This window comes from Hyla sarda, chromosome 1, assembly GCF_029499605.1.
Source record: "Hyla sarda isolate aHylSar1 chromosome 1, aHylSar1.hap1, whole genome shotgun sequence".
Taxonomy (NCBI): Eukaryota; Metazoa; Chordata; class Amphibia; order Anura; family Hylidae; genus Hyla; species Hyla sarda.
Genome location: NC_079189.1, coordinates 535,682,299 through 535,698,553, shown reverse-complemented (window position 1 = coordinate 535,698,553; position 16,255 = coordinate 535,682,299). Strand labels below are relative to the sequence as shown.

The window sequence follows — 16,255 nt, the reverse complement described above, 5'->3', positions numbered from 1 at the left end:
GGGGGGGACCTCCAGCTGTTGCAAAACTACTACTCCCAGCATGCACAGTCTATCAGTGCATGCTGGTAGTTATAGTTTTGCAACAGCTGGAGGCACACGGGTTGGGAAACACTGAGTTAGGAAACAGACAATGTTTCCCAACCAGTGTGCCTCCAGTTGTTGCAAAACCACTACTCCCAAACACTCAGGCATGCTGGAAGTAGTAGTTCGGCAACATCTTTAGAGCCAGATGTTGCCGAACTACAACTCCCAGCATGCTTGGAGTTGTAGTTTGCAACATCTGGAGGACTACAGTTTGCAGACCACTAATACAGTGGTTCCCAATCTGTGCCCTTCCAGATGTTGCAAAACTACAACTCCCAGTATGCCAAAACTGTCCAGGCATGCTGGGAGTTGTAGTTCTGCAACATCTGACGGGCCAGATGTTACAGAACTACAACTCCCAGCATGCCTGGACAGTAAGGGCATGCTGAGGATGTGTAGTTTTGCAACATCTGGAAGGGCACTGTGGTCTCCAAACTGTGGACCTCCAGATGTTGCAAAACTGCAACTCCCAGCATGCCCAGATGCCAAGGGCTGTCTGGGCATGCTGGGAGTTGTAGTATACAGGGTTCCAATACAGCAATGCATGTCGCTTTACGGCGACGTGCATTGCTGTAAAGGGCCCGACCGCGGCTGAAGATCAACTCACCTGTCGCCGCCCAACGGATCGCAGGGGATCGGAGGAGGTGGCAGGCTTGTCACCTCGCTCCTAGCCTCCAGCATGGTCCTGGCTGTCTGTGACAACCGGGATCATGCAAAATTAACGGGCGGTCAGGTCCCAGAGACCCGATCAGCCCGGTATCGCCGCAGATCGCAAGGGCGATTTCCCTTGCGATTTGCGGGGATCGCCGACATGGGGGGCCTACATGGCCCCCCTCGCCATTTGCCCTGGATCGCTGCTGAAGGATTTCAGCAGGGATCCGCTTACAATCTCCGCCGGGTGAGCGGCGGAGACCAGGAAAAGACCATGACGTATGCATACGTCATGGGTCCTTAAGACCCAGGGTGTGATGACGTATGCATCCGTCATGGGTCCTTAAGAGGTTAAAGTGACAGTGGTCAGATTTACAAAAAATGCTCCCGTCCTTAGAGTCATAATGGGCTCCTTCCCCAAGGGGTTAAGTACAAGCACACAAGGGCGTACCTGTACGCCCTGTGTCCTGGACAGGAAAACAAAACAAAAAAAAACAAAGCTGTACAACAGCCTAAGAAACCGAATAAAATAAAATAGTGTGTGAACATAGTCATACTAAAATGCACACTGGCGGGTTACCCACTGCAAGTTTGAGCTTTCTGCAACAGATAATTAGCAGCACATTACATTGACTTCAATAAGGAAACTCTGCCACAAGTAGCCCACCTGTATAAATGTACCCTTTAGTTTGATTTGCTTGTGTAGCATTCTCAGGCCTCCAGTTGCCATAGCAACCATCTGCACTACTTTGCAAGGGTGCTGATGGGTACTAGGGGGAAGTCCCTGCATCTTTCTCACACACCCAAATGTTGCAGGGTATTGACAGCAGCATGTAAGGGGTGAAACAGCCTAGAACAGATCCAGCACCAACTGGGCAGTCCAAACATAACAAATTCATCCTTATTCTTAGCCAAAACCAGGAGTGGGTCCAAAATGCAGAAAAAGCTGCAAATATTTCCAGTATAGTTCCATTCCTGCATTTTGGCTAAAAAGACTGACCAAGATACTATGGGGGTGCGATTGCAGGGAAATCATTTGTCTAGATCAGTGATGTCCAAACTGTGGCCCTCCAGATGTTGCAAAACTACAACTCCCAGCATGCCCGGACAGCCAACAGCTGTCCGGGCATGCTGGGAGTTGTAGTTTTGCAACATCTGGAGGGCCACAGTTTGGGCACCACTGGTCTTCAGGAATCAGCAGTGGCATTTTATCCACCATTGAGGTAGCTGGAGGTCTTACCTCTCCCTTCCTGCCTATCTCCTGTTCTCCCATAAAGATACATGGAATTAAAGCAATTTGTGCTGTTCCTAAAATAGAGTGGCAGAAAGCTGTCCATGCTTTCTGGGACATGTAGTTTTGCAACAGCTGGAGGCACATTGGTTGGGGACCACTGTCATATATACCTTGGCAACATCATGTAAAAAATGGATGCTCCAACGTATAACCTCAGCATTGCTTTTCACAGGTTGCCAACACATACACCGACCACAATGTGAACCTACCACAACTTCAACACTTTTGCTAATGAGAACTTGTCAGTCAGAAGACTTCTGTGCTCCAACAAACATGCATATAAGTGTCGCCAATCTGTATCTCTTACTACTGTGAAACTACAACTCCCAGAATGCACTGTTGAGAGTAGAAGTACATTCCCAGCTATGCTGCCCCATTATGGTGGGTGTAGGTACTGTCAGTCTCTTCCACACTCCGGAGCCCCCCGCCGCCTTCTCTTCGCATTACTTTGGCATTCCCGCCAGCTGAGCGGCTGTCATGACGTCACTTCCGGTGCAGGGCCCGCCGGGAAGCCTCCTCGCCCGCCCTCTCCCCTCAGCCATCCGCAGACGCTAGGTGGAGGCCGCGGGCAGCCAGTCTCCCTAGTACCGGTGAGTACCGGGATGGCGATCCTCGCGGTGGCTTCCGCCGGTTACGGTAATCGGACTCTTCTCATTATACGGGCCGGGGAAAAAACCGCAGCGCGTGAGGGGGAGATTTTAATGCGCGTTTTGATGACGTAATAACGACTGGCGCGACACTGCCACGAAAAGGGCGCTGGGACGTACTGAGTGACCGGTTACCTGAGGCTGCACGCCTCTGGCTTTAACGGCGTACGGTGGGGACGGGCGAAACCCACGTGACGGGTGACCCACGGGTGTCCCCAGCTTGATTTGGGGTGATCAGGAGGAGGGCAGTAACGCTAGGCCTTCCGGTTGACTAGACGGTAGCTGTGATTGGCTGATTGCGCTGCGTAAATGTCCGGCATTCAGCGAATGGGAAGCGAGAGGGGGCGGGCTGTTCCGTGTCACGTGTTGAGGATGAAATCTGACAGTGCGGGTTGTGTGGGAAGCAGTAACCTAGAGCCGCTGCGGCATTTACCATGACTACCTGTCACGTCACTGCTCTCATTATTAAGGCTGGTTGCTATGGGAAACTCATTTTCTCAAATTATAATTTATCACCTTAAGGGTAGGTTCACACATACAAGATCCTGCACTGATTTGATGCGCAGGATTTGTAACTGCAGATTAGAAGCTGTGCTCAGTCATTTAGTTTACATTGAAATCTGCAGCAGAAAATCCTGCGCATCAAATCTGCGTACGTGTGAACGTACCCTAACGTGGAGTAGGTCAGTGTTTTCCAACCGGTGTGCCTCCAGCTGTTGTAAAACTATTGTCTTGGCAATTAAAAATAGGGGGGTCCTGAATGGCGCACACTCCTCTGTGCTCTCTCCTGACTGATAGGAATCCTCTGTGCTCTCTCCTGTCTGATAGGAATCCTCTGTGCTCTCTCCTGTCTGATAGGACTCCTCTGTGCTCTCTCCTGTCTGATAGGAATCCTCTGTGCTCTCTCCTGTCTGATAGAACTCCTCTGTGTTCTCTCCTGTCTGATAGGACTCCTCTGTTCTCTCTCCTGTCTGATAGCACTCCTCTGTGCTCTCTCCTGTCTGATAGCACTCCTCTGTGCTCTCTCCTGTCTGATAGGACTCCTCTGTGCTCTCTCCTGTCTGATAGGACTCCTCTGTTCTCTCTCCTGTCTGATAGGACTCCTCTGTGCTCTCTCCTGTCTGATAGGACTCCTCTGTGCTCTCTCCTGTCTGATAGGACTCCTCTGTGCTCTCTCCTGTCTGATAGGACTCCTCTGTGCTCTCTCCTGTCTGATAGGACTCCTCTGCTCTCTCCTGTCTGATAGGACTCCTCTGTGCTCTCTCCTGTCTGATAGGACTCCTCTGTGCTCTCTCCTTTCTGATTGCACTCCTCTGTGCTCTCTCCTGTCTGATAGTACTCCTCTGTGTTCTCTCCTGTCTGATAGCACTCCTCTGTACTTTCTCTTGTCTGATAGTACTCCTCTGTGCTCTCTCCTGTCTGATAGCACTCCTCTGTGCTCTCTCCTGTCTGATAGCACTCCTCTGTGCTCTCTCCTGTCTGATAGGACTCCTTTGTGCTCTCTCCTGTCTGATAGGACTCCTCTGTGCTCTCTCCTGTCTGATAGGACTCCTCTGTGCTCTCTCCTGTCTGATAGGACTCCTCTGTGCTCTCTCCTGTCTGATAGGACTCCTCTGTGCTCTCTCCTGTCTGATAGGACTCCTCTGTGCTTTCTCCAGTCTGATAGGACTCATCTGTCCTCTCTCCTGTCTGATAGGACTCCTCTGTGCTCTCTCCTGTCTGATAGGACTCCTCTGTGCTCTCTCCTGTCTGATAGGACTCCTCTGTGATCTCTCCTGACTGATAGGACTCCTCTGTGTTCTCTCCTGTCTGATAGGACTCCTCTGTGATCTCTCCTGTCTGATAGGACTCCTCTGTGATCTCTCCTGTCTGATAGGACTCCTCTGTGATTTCTCCTGTCTGATAGGACTCCTCTGTGATTTCTCCTGTCCGATAGCGCTACGCTGTGATCTCTCCTGTCCGACAGCGCTACGCTGTGATCTCTCCTGTCCGACAGCGCTACGCTGTGATCTCTCCTGTCCGACAGCGCTACGCTGTGATCTCTCCTGTCCGACAGCGCTACGCTGTGATCTCTCCTGTCCGACAGCGCTACGCTGTGATCTCTCCTGTCCGACAGCGCTACGCTGTGATCTCTCCTGTCCGACAGCGCTACGCTGTGATCTCTCCTGTCCGACAGCGCTACGCTGTGATCTCTCCTGTCCGACAGCGCTACGCTGTGATCTCTCCTGTCCGACAGCGCTACGCTGTGATCTCTCCTGTCCGACAGCGCTACGCTGTGATCTCTCCTGTCCGACAGCGCTACGCTGTGATCTCTCCTGTCCGACAGCGCTACGCTGTGATCTCTCCTGTCCGACAGCGCTACGCTGTGATCTCTCCTGTCCGACAGCGCTACGCTGTGATCTCTCCTGTCCGACAGCGCTACGCTGTGATCTCTCCTGTCCGACAGCGCTACGCTGTGATCTCTCCTGTCCGACAGCGCTACGCTGTGATCTCTCCTGTCCGACAGCGCTACGCTGTGATCTCTCCTGTCCGACAGCGCTACGCTGTGATCTCTCCTGTCCGACAGCGCTACGCTGTCCTCTCTCCTGTCCGACAGCGCTACGCTGTCCTCTCTCCTGTCCGACAGCGCTCCGCTGTCCTCTCTCCTGTCCGACAGCGCTCCGCTGTCCTCTCTCCTGTCCGACAGCGCTCCGCTGTCCTCTCTCCTGTCCGACAGCGCTCCGCTGTCCTCTCTCCTGTCCGACAGCGCTCCGCTGTCCTCTCTCCTGTCCGATAGCGCTCCTCTGTGCTCTCTCCTGTCCGATAGCGCTCCTCTGTGCTCTCTCCTGTCCGATAGCGCTCCTCTGTGCTCTCTCCTGTCCTATCAGACAGTGTTAGTCCACCCTCACTTACTGGACTTTGTCCATGCCTGTGGTTCGGCTTGGACAAAGCCATGATTTCTATATAAAGGAAATAACAGTTTTTGCTCCAGTCATCCTTTAATCACATGGTCACATGATATGTTGATAAATATACTTACAGATCAATAACATTTTATAAACCCTTTAATGAGAGAGTGGCACGAATATAGATAAGAATACATTGAAACGCCATTAAGGATTTTATGTAAATAAAGTTTATTTTAAAAAACTGACAATGTGTCTATACCATCTAACCCCCTTAAAGGGTTACCTGGTTTCCCTTCTTAAAGGAGCTGATGAATAAAGACAGCCCCTGTAATGTGTCGTCTTAGCCCTTTGCAGGACCCGCTTCTATGAACCCGCACAGAGAACTGATCTGTATGAGTAGCTGCATTTCTGAAGGATTCAGGTGTCCGTGTATCCATATAAATAGCCACAATGTAATGATGCATTTCCCCCATAATCTGGCTAGAAATGGCTTCCTCAAGCAAAATCAACACTTTGTCTGGTGTTGGGAGCGGAACCAGCAGCGATCAGCTGCCAGGGGCTGCATTTTGAATTGGGTTGTCTGTTTAAACAATATAGCAACTACAAAGAGGGTCCCTTTCTGTAGAGGACCTGGCACATACAGTCTGTTACTTAGCTGTATGGCATTTCATTTTCCATGTGGTGGCGCTAAGGAAACATTACGGTACTTTGGTTTACAGTTTATGGGGGGGGGGGGGGGGTGCAATCAATTTATTGTTCTTATACTGATAACACAGGGTGTTATCCATAGGGGACATTCCCTTTTAATTGCCTGATGTGACGATCCGATCATTTCTAATATGCAGACAGGTTTGGTAGGTCAGGATCTCTGTGTTGAGACCCCCACCGATCAGGAGAGAGAGAAGCATGTGGTAGTGCACTTCTCTCCTTGTCTTGCAGCGATCTCTGTACTGCAGCCCTAAAGACCTATAATGGAACATCAGGACGTAGTTCATAAAGAGCCTGAGAGTGTTTTGAAATGACAGGAACACTTTAATCATCAGGCTCTTATTCTGTGTCCGGTACCTTGATACTATGTCACATGCCTCTGATACTATGTCACATGTTTCAGACTAGCTGTTCAGGTATGGAAGCTGAGGAAACGATGGGCTGCATTCAGGAATTCCCAGACCACTATAAAGTGATGATGGACAGGTTAAATGAGCAGCGGGAACTCGACCAATTTACTGACATCACCTTGATTGTGGATGGTAAGTGGCTTAAGTCTAATATTCTATATAATATTCTAATTTGAAATTTGTATGAAAAGATCTGACAAAATCAATACCATTGCATAAGGCAAATTTGCTATTGGGCAGTCTGATAAAAAGATGGTTGACAATCTCTGTTAACCACTTAAGGACCCAGGGCGTAGAGGTATGCCCTGACACCCTGATACTTATGGATCCAGGGTGTACCCTGCCGCACAGGGGTGGATGATTTTATAGGGGTTCTGACATAAACGCAAAAAATACCCACGTGTGACCCCATTTAGGAAACTACACCCCTCACGGAACGTAACAAGGGGTATAGTGAGCCTTAACTCCCCTCGGGTGTTTGAAGAATTTTTGTTAAAGTTGGATGGGAAAATGCTGGTGTAACCCTAAATTTTTCATTTTCACAAGGGAAAATAGGGGGGGGGGGGGGGGAAGCCCCCCTAAATTTGTAACCCCATTTCTCCTGAGTAAGAACATACCCCATATGTGGATGTAAAGTGCTCTGCAGGCGAATGCTCAGAAGAGAAGGAGCGCAATTGGACTTTCGGAGAGAGAATTTGTCCGGAATTGAAGGCCATGTGTGTTTACAAAGCCCCCATAGTGCCAGAACAATGGACCCCCCCCCCCCCCCCACATGTGATCCCATTTTGGAAACTACACCCCACACGTAATGTAATAAGGGGTACAGTGAGCATTTACGCCTCATAGATTTTTGGAACAGTGGTCCGTGAAAATGAATAATGTAATTTTAATTTGCACAGCCCACTGTTCCAAAGATCTGTCAAACACCAGTGGGGTGTAAATGCTCACTGCACCCCTTATTATATTCTCTGAGGGGTGTAGTTTCCAAAATGGAGCCACATGTGGGGGGGTCCACTGTTCTGGCACCACGGGGGGGGGGGGACTTTTTAAACGCACATGGCCCCCGACTTCTATTCCAACCAAGTTCTCTCTTCAAAAGCTCAATGGTGCTCCTCCTCTTCTGAGCATTGTAGTGCGACAGCAGAGCACTTGATGCCCACACATGGGGTATTTCCATACTCAGAAGAAATCGGGTTACACATTTTGGGGGGCATTTTCTCCTATCAACCCTTGTTAAAATTTGGGGGGGAAAACAATTTTGGGTTTAAAAAAAAATTTCATTTACACATCAGACTTTAACAAAAAGTCGTCAAACACCTGTGGGGTGTTAAGGCTCACTTTACCCCTTGTTATGTTCCTTGAGGAGTGTTGTTTCCCAAAAAGTGGGCCATGTGGGGCTTTTTTTTGCGGGCACCACAGGGGCTTCCTAAATGCGACATTCGCCCCAAAAACCATTTCAGCTAAATTTGCTTTCCAAAAGCCAAATGTGACTCCTTCTTCTCTTCTGAGCATTGTAGTATGTCCGCAGTGCACTTGACGTTCTCACATGGGGTATTTCCATACTCAGAAGAGATGGGGTTACAAATTTTGGGGGACATTTTCTCCTATTACCCCTTGTAAAAATGTAACATTTGGGGAAAAAACTGCATTATAGTGGAAAAAAAAAGAATTAATTTACACATCCAACTTTAACGAAAATTTGTCAAACACCTGTGGGGTGTTAAGGCTCACCGTACCCCTTGTTACGTTCCTTGAGGGGTGTAGTTTCCAAAATAGTATGCCATGTGGGGAGGTTTGCTGTTCTGGCACCATAGGGGCTTCCTAAATGTGACATGCCCCCCAAAAACCATTTCAGAATAACTTTCTACAAAATCCCATTGTCGCTCCTTCCCCTCTGAGCCCTCTAATGCACCCACAGAGCACTTGACATACATATGTGGGTTACAAATTTTAGGGTGATTTCTCTCCTTATACCCCTTGTAAGAATTCAGAAACTGGGTTTACAAGAACATGCGATTGTCAAAAATGAAGATTTTGAATTTTCAGCTTCACTTTGCTGCTATTCCTATGAAACACCTAAAGGGTTAACACGCTTACTGAATGTCATTTTGAATACTTTGAGGGGTGCAGTTTTTATAATGGGGTCATTTGTGGGGTATTTCTTATATGAAGGCCCCTCAAACCCACTTCAAAACTGAACTGGTCCCTGAAAAATTCCGATTTTGAAAATTGTGTGAAAAATTAGAAAATTGCTGCTGAACTTTGAAGCCCTCTGATGTCTTCCAAAAGTAAAAACATGTAAACTTTATGATGCCAACGTAAAGTAGACATATTGTATATGTGAATTAATATATAATTTATTTGGGATGTCCATTTTCGTTACAAGCAGAGAGCTTCAAAGTTTAAAAAAATGCTACATTTTAAAATTTTTCATAAAATTTTGGAATTTTTCACCAAAAAATGATGCAATTATCGAGAAAAATTTACCACTAACATAAAGTAGAATATGATACGAAAAAACTCAGAATCAGAATGAAAATTAAAAGCATCTAAGAGTTCTTAATACTTAAAGTGACAGTCGTCAGATGTGCAAAAATGCCTGGGTCCTTAAGGTTAAAATGGGCTGCGTCCTTAACCTGTTGGGGACCACAGGCGTATGGGTACGCCCTTGCGCCCTGGTACTTAAGGACCAAGGGGGTACTTTTTGCCCGTGGGAATTTGTGTCCCCACCCAGCCGGGACTGGACCAGGATGACTGCTGATATCTATGAGCAGGCATCCCGTGCCAATGCCCAGGGGGGTCCTGAGACACCCCCATTTCGGAAATCGCTGATGAATTCACACCAGCGATTTGCGGCGATTCCGGGTAATACGTGTCTCCAGTGATCCGGAAAATAAGGGGGATCAGGGGTGTCCAAGACACCCCGGTCCCCCTGAAGGGATAGGAGTTAGGTGGCAGCGGTGCCACCCCTCCTATCCCTGCTATTGGTCGGTCAGAAGCGACCGACCAATAGCAGATCGGGGGCGGGGGGGGTGTTAAAATTTGGTTCCCCCGCTCTGCCCACCCACTGTTGTCCAGGCAGAGCAGGGGAACCATCAGTGACCGGCGCCGGAGGTCACTTACCATCGGTGGCAGCAGCAGGCGATGATGACATGTGGCTGACTCCCTGGTGCAGACTACGGAAGCCTAGCAACATCTGGAGGGCTACAGTTTGAGACCACTATACAAAGGTCTCTAAACTGTAGTTCTCCAGATGTTGCAAAACTACAACTCCCAGCATGCCAAGACAGCGGTTTGCTGTCTGGGCATGCTGGGATTTGTAGTTTTGCAACATCTGTAAGGCCACAGTTTGGAGATACTGTGCAGTGGTCTCTAAACTGTGGCCCTTCAGATCTTGCAAAACTACAGCTCTCAGCATGCACGAAGAGCAAACATCTGTCTTAGCATGCTGGGAGTTGTAGTTGCGTACCTCCAGCTGTTGCATAACTACATCTCCCAGCATTCCCTTCGGCAATCAGTACATGCTGGGAGTTGTAGTTTTGCAACAGCTGGAGGCACGCTGGTTGGAAAATACTGAGTAAGGTAACAGAACCTAGCTGAATGTTTTCCAACCAGTGTGCCTCCAGCTGTTGCAAAAGTACAACTCCCAGCACGCACGGTCTGTCAGTACATGCTGGGAGTTGTAGTTTTGAAACAGCTGGAGGTTTGCCCCCCCCATGTGAATGTACAGGGTACATTCACACGGGGAGGTTTACAGTGATTTTTCTGCTTCAAGTTTGAGCAGCGGCAAATTTTCCACCGCAGCGCAAACTCCTAGCGAGAAACTCACCGTAAACCCCCGCCAGTGTGAATGTACCCTAAAAACACTACACTAACACATAATAAAGGGTAAAACACTACATACACACCCCTTACACTGTATCCCAGCCTGTCCAGGAATGCAGGGAGTTGAAGTTCTGTAACATCTGGCCCTTCAGATATTGCAGAACTACAACTCCCAGCATGCCTGGACAGTGTCAGCATGGTGGGAGTTGTAGTTTTGCAACATCTGGAAGGGCACTGTTTGGAGACCACTATACAGTGGTGTCCAAACTGTAGCCCTCCAGATGTCAATTCAAAGCATGCCGAGACTGTCCAGGCATACTGGCAGTTGTAGTTTGGCAACATCTGGAGGGCTACAGTTTGTAGACCACTACACAGTTGGCTGTCTGGGCAAGCTGGGAGTTGTAGTTTTGCAAGAACTGGAGGCACACTGGTTGGGAAACATTGTCTGTTTCCTAACTCAGTGTTTCTCAACCCGTGGGCCTCCTGCTGTTGCAAAACTATGACTCCCAGCATGCACTGACAGATCATGCATGCTGGGAGTTGTAGTTTTGCAACAGCTTGAGGCACATCGGTTGGGAAACACTGAGTTAGGAAACGGACAGTGGTCCGGAAACACTGCGGTAGTCTGTTACCTAACTCTGTTTCCCAATCCCAACCAGTGTGCCTCTAGCTGTTGCATAACTACAACTCCCAGCATGCACGGGAGTTGTAATTTCCCCCCCCCCCCCCCACGTGAATATACATGGTACTTTCACATGGGTGGGGGTTTACAGCAAGTTTCCCGCTTCAAGTTTGGGATGCAGCAAATTTTCCGCTGTAGCGGGTAACTCACTGTAAACCTCTGCCCGTGTGAATGTACCCTAAAAACACTACACTACACTAACCCTAAATAAAGAGTAAAACACTACAACCTTACACTGTCCCCCCTGCCCCCCAAAATATTAAAAAGGTCTTGTGCGTCAGTTCTTCTTCCAAAGTGGAGCCTCCAGCTGTTGCAAAATGACAACTCCCAGTAATGCCGGACATCCATTTACTGTCCAGGCATTTTGGGAGTTTTGCAACAGCTGGAGGCTGTTTGGGGAAAAACTGTCGTACAGTATTTTTGGTGGAGGAGGCAAGTGTAACGCTTGCATCCGGGTCCATCCCTATGAAAATCCCTAATTTAGGCCTCAAATGCGCATGCCGCTCTCTCACTTCAGAGACCTGTCGTATTTCAAGGCATCAGTTTAGGGCAACACATGGGGTATCTCCGTACTCAGGAGAAATTGCGCTACAAATTTTGGGGGATTTTTCTCCTTTTACCACTTATTAAAAGGTAAAGTTGGGGTCTACACCTGCTTGTTAGTATAAAAAAAATTAATTTTTTTACACTAACATGCTGGTGTTGTACTTTACTTTTCATTTTCATAAGAGGTAAAAGGAAAAAAAGACCCCCAAAATTTGTAACTCAGATTCTCCCAACTATGGAAATACCCCATATGTGGTCGTAAAATGCTCTGCGGGCGCACAACAAGGGCTCAGGAGTGAGAGCGCACCATGTACATTTGAGGCCCAAACTGGTGATTTGCACAGGGGTGGCTGCTGGTTACAGCGGTTCTGACATAAACGCAAAAAAATAAATACCCACATGTGACCCCATTTCGGCAACTGCACCCCTCACAGAACATAACAAGGGGTATAGTGAGCCTTAACACCCCACAGGTCACTGACAGATTTTTGGAACAGTGGTCCGGGAAAATGAAAAATTTAATTTTTAATTTGCACAGCCCACTGTTCCAAAGATCTGTCAAACACCAGTGGGGTGTAAATACTCACTATACCCCTTGTTACGTTCCATGAGGGGTGTAGTTTCCGAATTTGGGTCACATGTGGGGGGCGAGGTTCACTGTTCTGGCACCATGGGGGCATTGTAAACGCACATGGCCCCTGACTTCTATTCCAACCAAATACTCTCTCCAGAATTCCATTGTCGCTCCTTCCCTTCCGAGCATTGTAGTGCACCTGCAGAACACTTTACATCCACATATGAGATATTTCCTTACTCGAGAGAAATGGGATTACAAATTTTGAGGGACATTTTCACCTATTACCCCTTGTAAAAATGAAAAATTTGGGGTAACATCAGCATTTTTGTAAAAAAAAATATAACATTTTTCATTTTCACATCCGACTTTAACGCAAAGTCGTCAAACACCTGTGGGGTGTTAAGGCTCACTGGACCCCTTGTTATGTTCCGTGAGGGGTGTAGTTTCCCAAATAGCATGCCATGTGGGGCGTTTTTCGCTGTTCTGGCACCATGGGGGCTTCCTAAATGAGACATGCCCCGCAAAAACCATTTAATGAAATAATGTAATAGAAAATGAATGCATTATATTAATATTACCTTTGCTTTATTTTCAGGACACCAGTTTAAAGCCCACAAAGCAGTCCTTGCTGCCTGCAGCCATTTTTTCAACAAATTCTTTCAGGATTTTACAGAAGAGCCCTTGGTGGAAATAGAAGGTACTGTATGGTTCTAATGTTTGGAATGTTTATTTCTTTTATTATTTTTACCTGGATTATAAATCCCAAGACCAACATATCTCCTATCAACAGCACATATAAGTGCCTGGTGGTGGGTTGGGGGGGGCCCTATCTCATTATAAGGATGGTGTTGTGGTTGTGTCCACTAGAGACTGTGGCATTTCTTCTCCTATCATGTTGTGTTCACTGATTTCAGTCATAGGTTTTGTTTCTGTTTTCTAAACACAGGAGTGAGTAATGTTGCCTTCCGACACCTGATAGAATTCACATATACTGCGAAACTAATGCTACAAGGGGAAGAAGAGGCCAGCGACATATACAAGGCTGCCGAGTATCTCCAGATGGCTGAGGCCATCAAAGCACTTGAGTTCAGGTATGAAATGTATATTACACTATAAATATATGTAGATAGATATCTGTTATTTTAAAAACAATGGAATAAACAACACTAAACCTCCAAATCCTGAAAAAAATCATACTAGACAGTATATGTAGCAGCTGGTAGAATGCAGAAAGGAATGGAATGCCTGTGGTGTTCTCGCTCTGTGATAACTACAGTGGTCCCTCAACATACGATGGTAATCCGTTCCAAATGGACCATCGTTTGTTGAAAGCATCGCATGTTGAGGGATCCGTGCAATGTAAAGTATAGGACAGTGGTCTACAACCTGCGGACCTCCAGATGTTGCAAAACTACAAAACCCAGCATGCCCGGACAGCCGTTGGCTGTCCGGGCATTATGGGTGTTGTAGTTTTGCAACATCTGGAGGTCCGCAGGTTGTAGACCACTGTTAGAGGAAGTTGTACTCACCTGTCCCCACCGCTCCGGACCGTCACCGCTGCCCAGGATGTCGCCGTCCATTGCTTTCGCCGCATCCCCGGGGTGTCCCCGACGCTCCGGCAAGGCCTCTGCTTCCCCGGCATCCTCGCTCTCCGTCGCCGCCATCACGTCGCTACGCACGCCACTCCTATTGGATGACGGGACTGCGTGCGCAGCGACGCGATGACGACGAAGGAGAGCGCCGACGATGCAGGGGATCCCGAAGAGGACGCGCCAGAGCCCCGAGGAAAGGTGAGTGACCATCACCGGAGCTCACGGGGCAACATAAATGGCTATCCGGTGGCAGCTGAAGCAGTCAGCGCTGCCGGATAGCCATTTATGCGATGGCCCCGACATACAAAAGCATCGTGTGTTGATGCTGCCTTCGACATGCGAAGTCCTCTGAGAGGCCATCGCATGTTGAAATTATCGTATGTCGGGGCCATCGTAGGTCGAGAGGTCACTGTATTACCACCCATTAAAGTCCAGCTGTCATGAAGCAATGACACATAAGGCTTTTATGAGCCCCAGTATGGAGGGAGTATCTGCTGGAGTAACCCTTAATGGGCATCGTACATCACCTTGCTACCATTGACATTTTAGAGTGGACAGCCACTATAAGGCTAGGTTTCCAGTCAGGTTTTTTCTGGCAGTTTTTGGATAGCTGCCACTGCAGTTTTTGAGCCAAAGCCAAAAGTGTATTCAAAAGGAAAAGGACAGGGAATTACTTATACTTCTTCCTCATGAATCCACATCTGAATATAGCTCAAAAACTGCAATGGCAGTTTTCTAAAAAAAAAAAGAAAAAATAAACCTGAAAAAATGCTCCCTCTTGGGTACTTCACCACTTACACTGTGCTGGAGCAGTTTATTACTAGAGATAAATTGCCTCTGATCATTGAGCAACGACTTATCACTAGTGGCAAATTGCTTCAGCAAAGTCTATGGGGGAGATTTATCAAAACCTGTGCAGAGGAAAAGTTGTCTAGTTGCCCATAGCAACCAATCAGATCACTACTTTCATTTTGCAGAGGCCTTGTTAAAAATGAAAGAAGGCATCTGATTGGTTGCTATGGGCAACTGGACAACTTTTCCTCTGCACAGGTTTTGATAAATCTCCCCCTATGTGTAGTCCTTGCCTAAGGCATGTTTTTACACACTTTATGGTGAGGTTTTTTTCATAGATTGTTGCCTATTGTTAATTGTTAGTTTAATTACGATTAGACCAGGTAGACAATCAGTGGTTATGAGAATTGATTAAAGTTATTAAAGCAGTATTCTGGGGACAATTGTTTAAGGAAATAAAGCTAAAGTAATACTCAGGCTGAGATAACACATAAGAAAAAACTTTTTACTCTCTTTCCCTGATCCCCTACTGCCGCCCCTGTGAACATTTCTGGTCCCACTGTTCAGAACTTCCTGGTGTCGGTCTGGACACAAGAAAATGCCCACTTAGCCAGTCACTAGCTGCAGTGGTTCCCCGCCTCAGCCAGTAATTGGCATTTAAAGGGATACTCCGCACCCCTAGACATCTTATCCACTATCTAAAGGATAGGGGACAAGATGTCAGATCGCCGGGGTCCCGCTGCTGGGGACCCCTGGGATCTCGACTGCGGCACCCCTCTATCATTACTGCACAGAGCAGACTCGCTCCGTGCGTAATGAACAGCGATACAGGGGCCGGAGCATCGTGATGTTACGGCTCTGCCCCTCGTGATGTCACGGCCCGCCCCCTTAATGCAAGTCTATGGGAGGGGGCGTGATGGCCGCCATGCCCCCTCTCATAGACTTGTATTGAGGGGGCGGGCTGTTACTTTACAAGGGGGAGGAGCCATGATGTAACTATGCTCCGGCCCCTGTATTGCCCGTCATTACGCACGGAGCGAGTCTGCTCTGTGCAGTAATGATAGCAGGGTGCCGCAGCCGTGATCCCAGGGGTCCCCAGCAGTGGGACCCCGGCGATCTGACATCTTATCCCCTATCCTTTCTTTATATTATCAATTCAGTAACTTTGAATGCCTAAAATATGCCAGAATGTACGACCTTAAAGGGATATTACACTTTCAGGGGAGAAGGGTTATTCATCGAACAACAAAAAGTTGTATAATATTGGTATACTTTCTGTATCTATTGCGCAGGATTTCAAACAACTCTTTTTGCAGTTACTTTCATTCTTTACTTCCGGTGGATAAAAATTTGCTTTGGTCCAGGTGATTGCAGAAAAAGAGCTGCAGCATTTCACTTATTTCTGGTGGAAACATCAAGGATTTGCGCTATCAAATGACTATTAAATGGGTACTTCGGTGGCAAACTTTTTGTTTTTTAAATGAACTGGTGCCAGAAAGTTAAACAAATTTGTAAATTACTTCTATTTAAAAATCTGAATCCTTCCAGTACTTATTAGC

The 16,255-nt window shown here is 47.6% G+C and overlaps 1 protein-coding gene across 9 annotated transcripts in view; it reads left to right on the top strand.

Moving 5' to 3' along the window:
- Nucleotides 1–2,063: 2,063 nt before the first annotated feature.
- ZNF131 (zinc finger protein 131) overlaps nucleotides 2,064–16,255 on the top strand; it is a 32,167-nt gene continuing 17,975 nt past the window's right edge. The window contains exons 1-4 of one of the 9 annotated variants that reach the window (XM_056540642.1): nucleotides 2,064–2,619; nucleotides 6,676–6,814; nucleotides 12,908–13,009; nucleotides 13,259–13,403. In XM_056540642.1, coding sequence (XP_056396617.1) covers nucleotides 2,395–2,619; nucleotides 6,676–6,814; nucleotides 12,908–13,009; nucleotides 13,259–13,403 — 611 coding nt within the window. In that variant the 5' untranslated portion in view covers nucleotides 2,064–2,394. The other 8 variants (XM_056540650.1, XM_056540660.1, XM_056540722.1 and 5 more) reach the window with 8 other exon arrangements.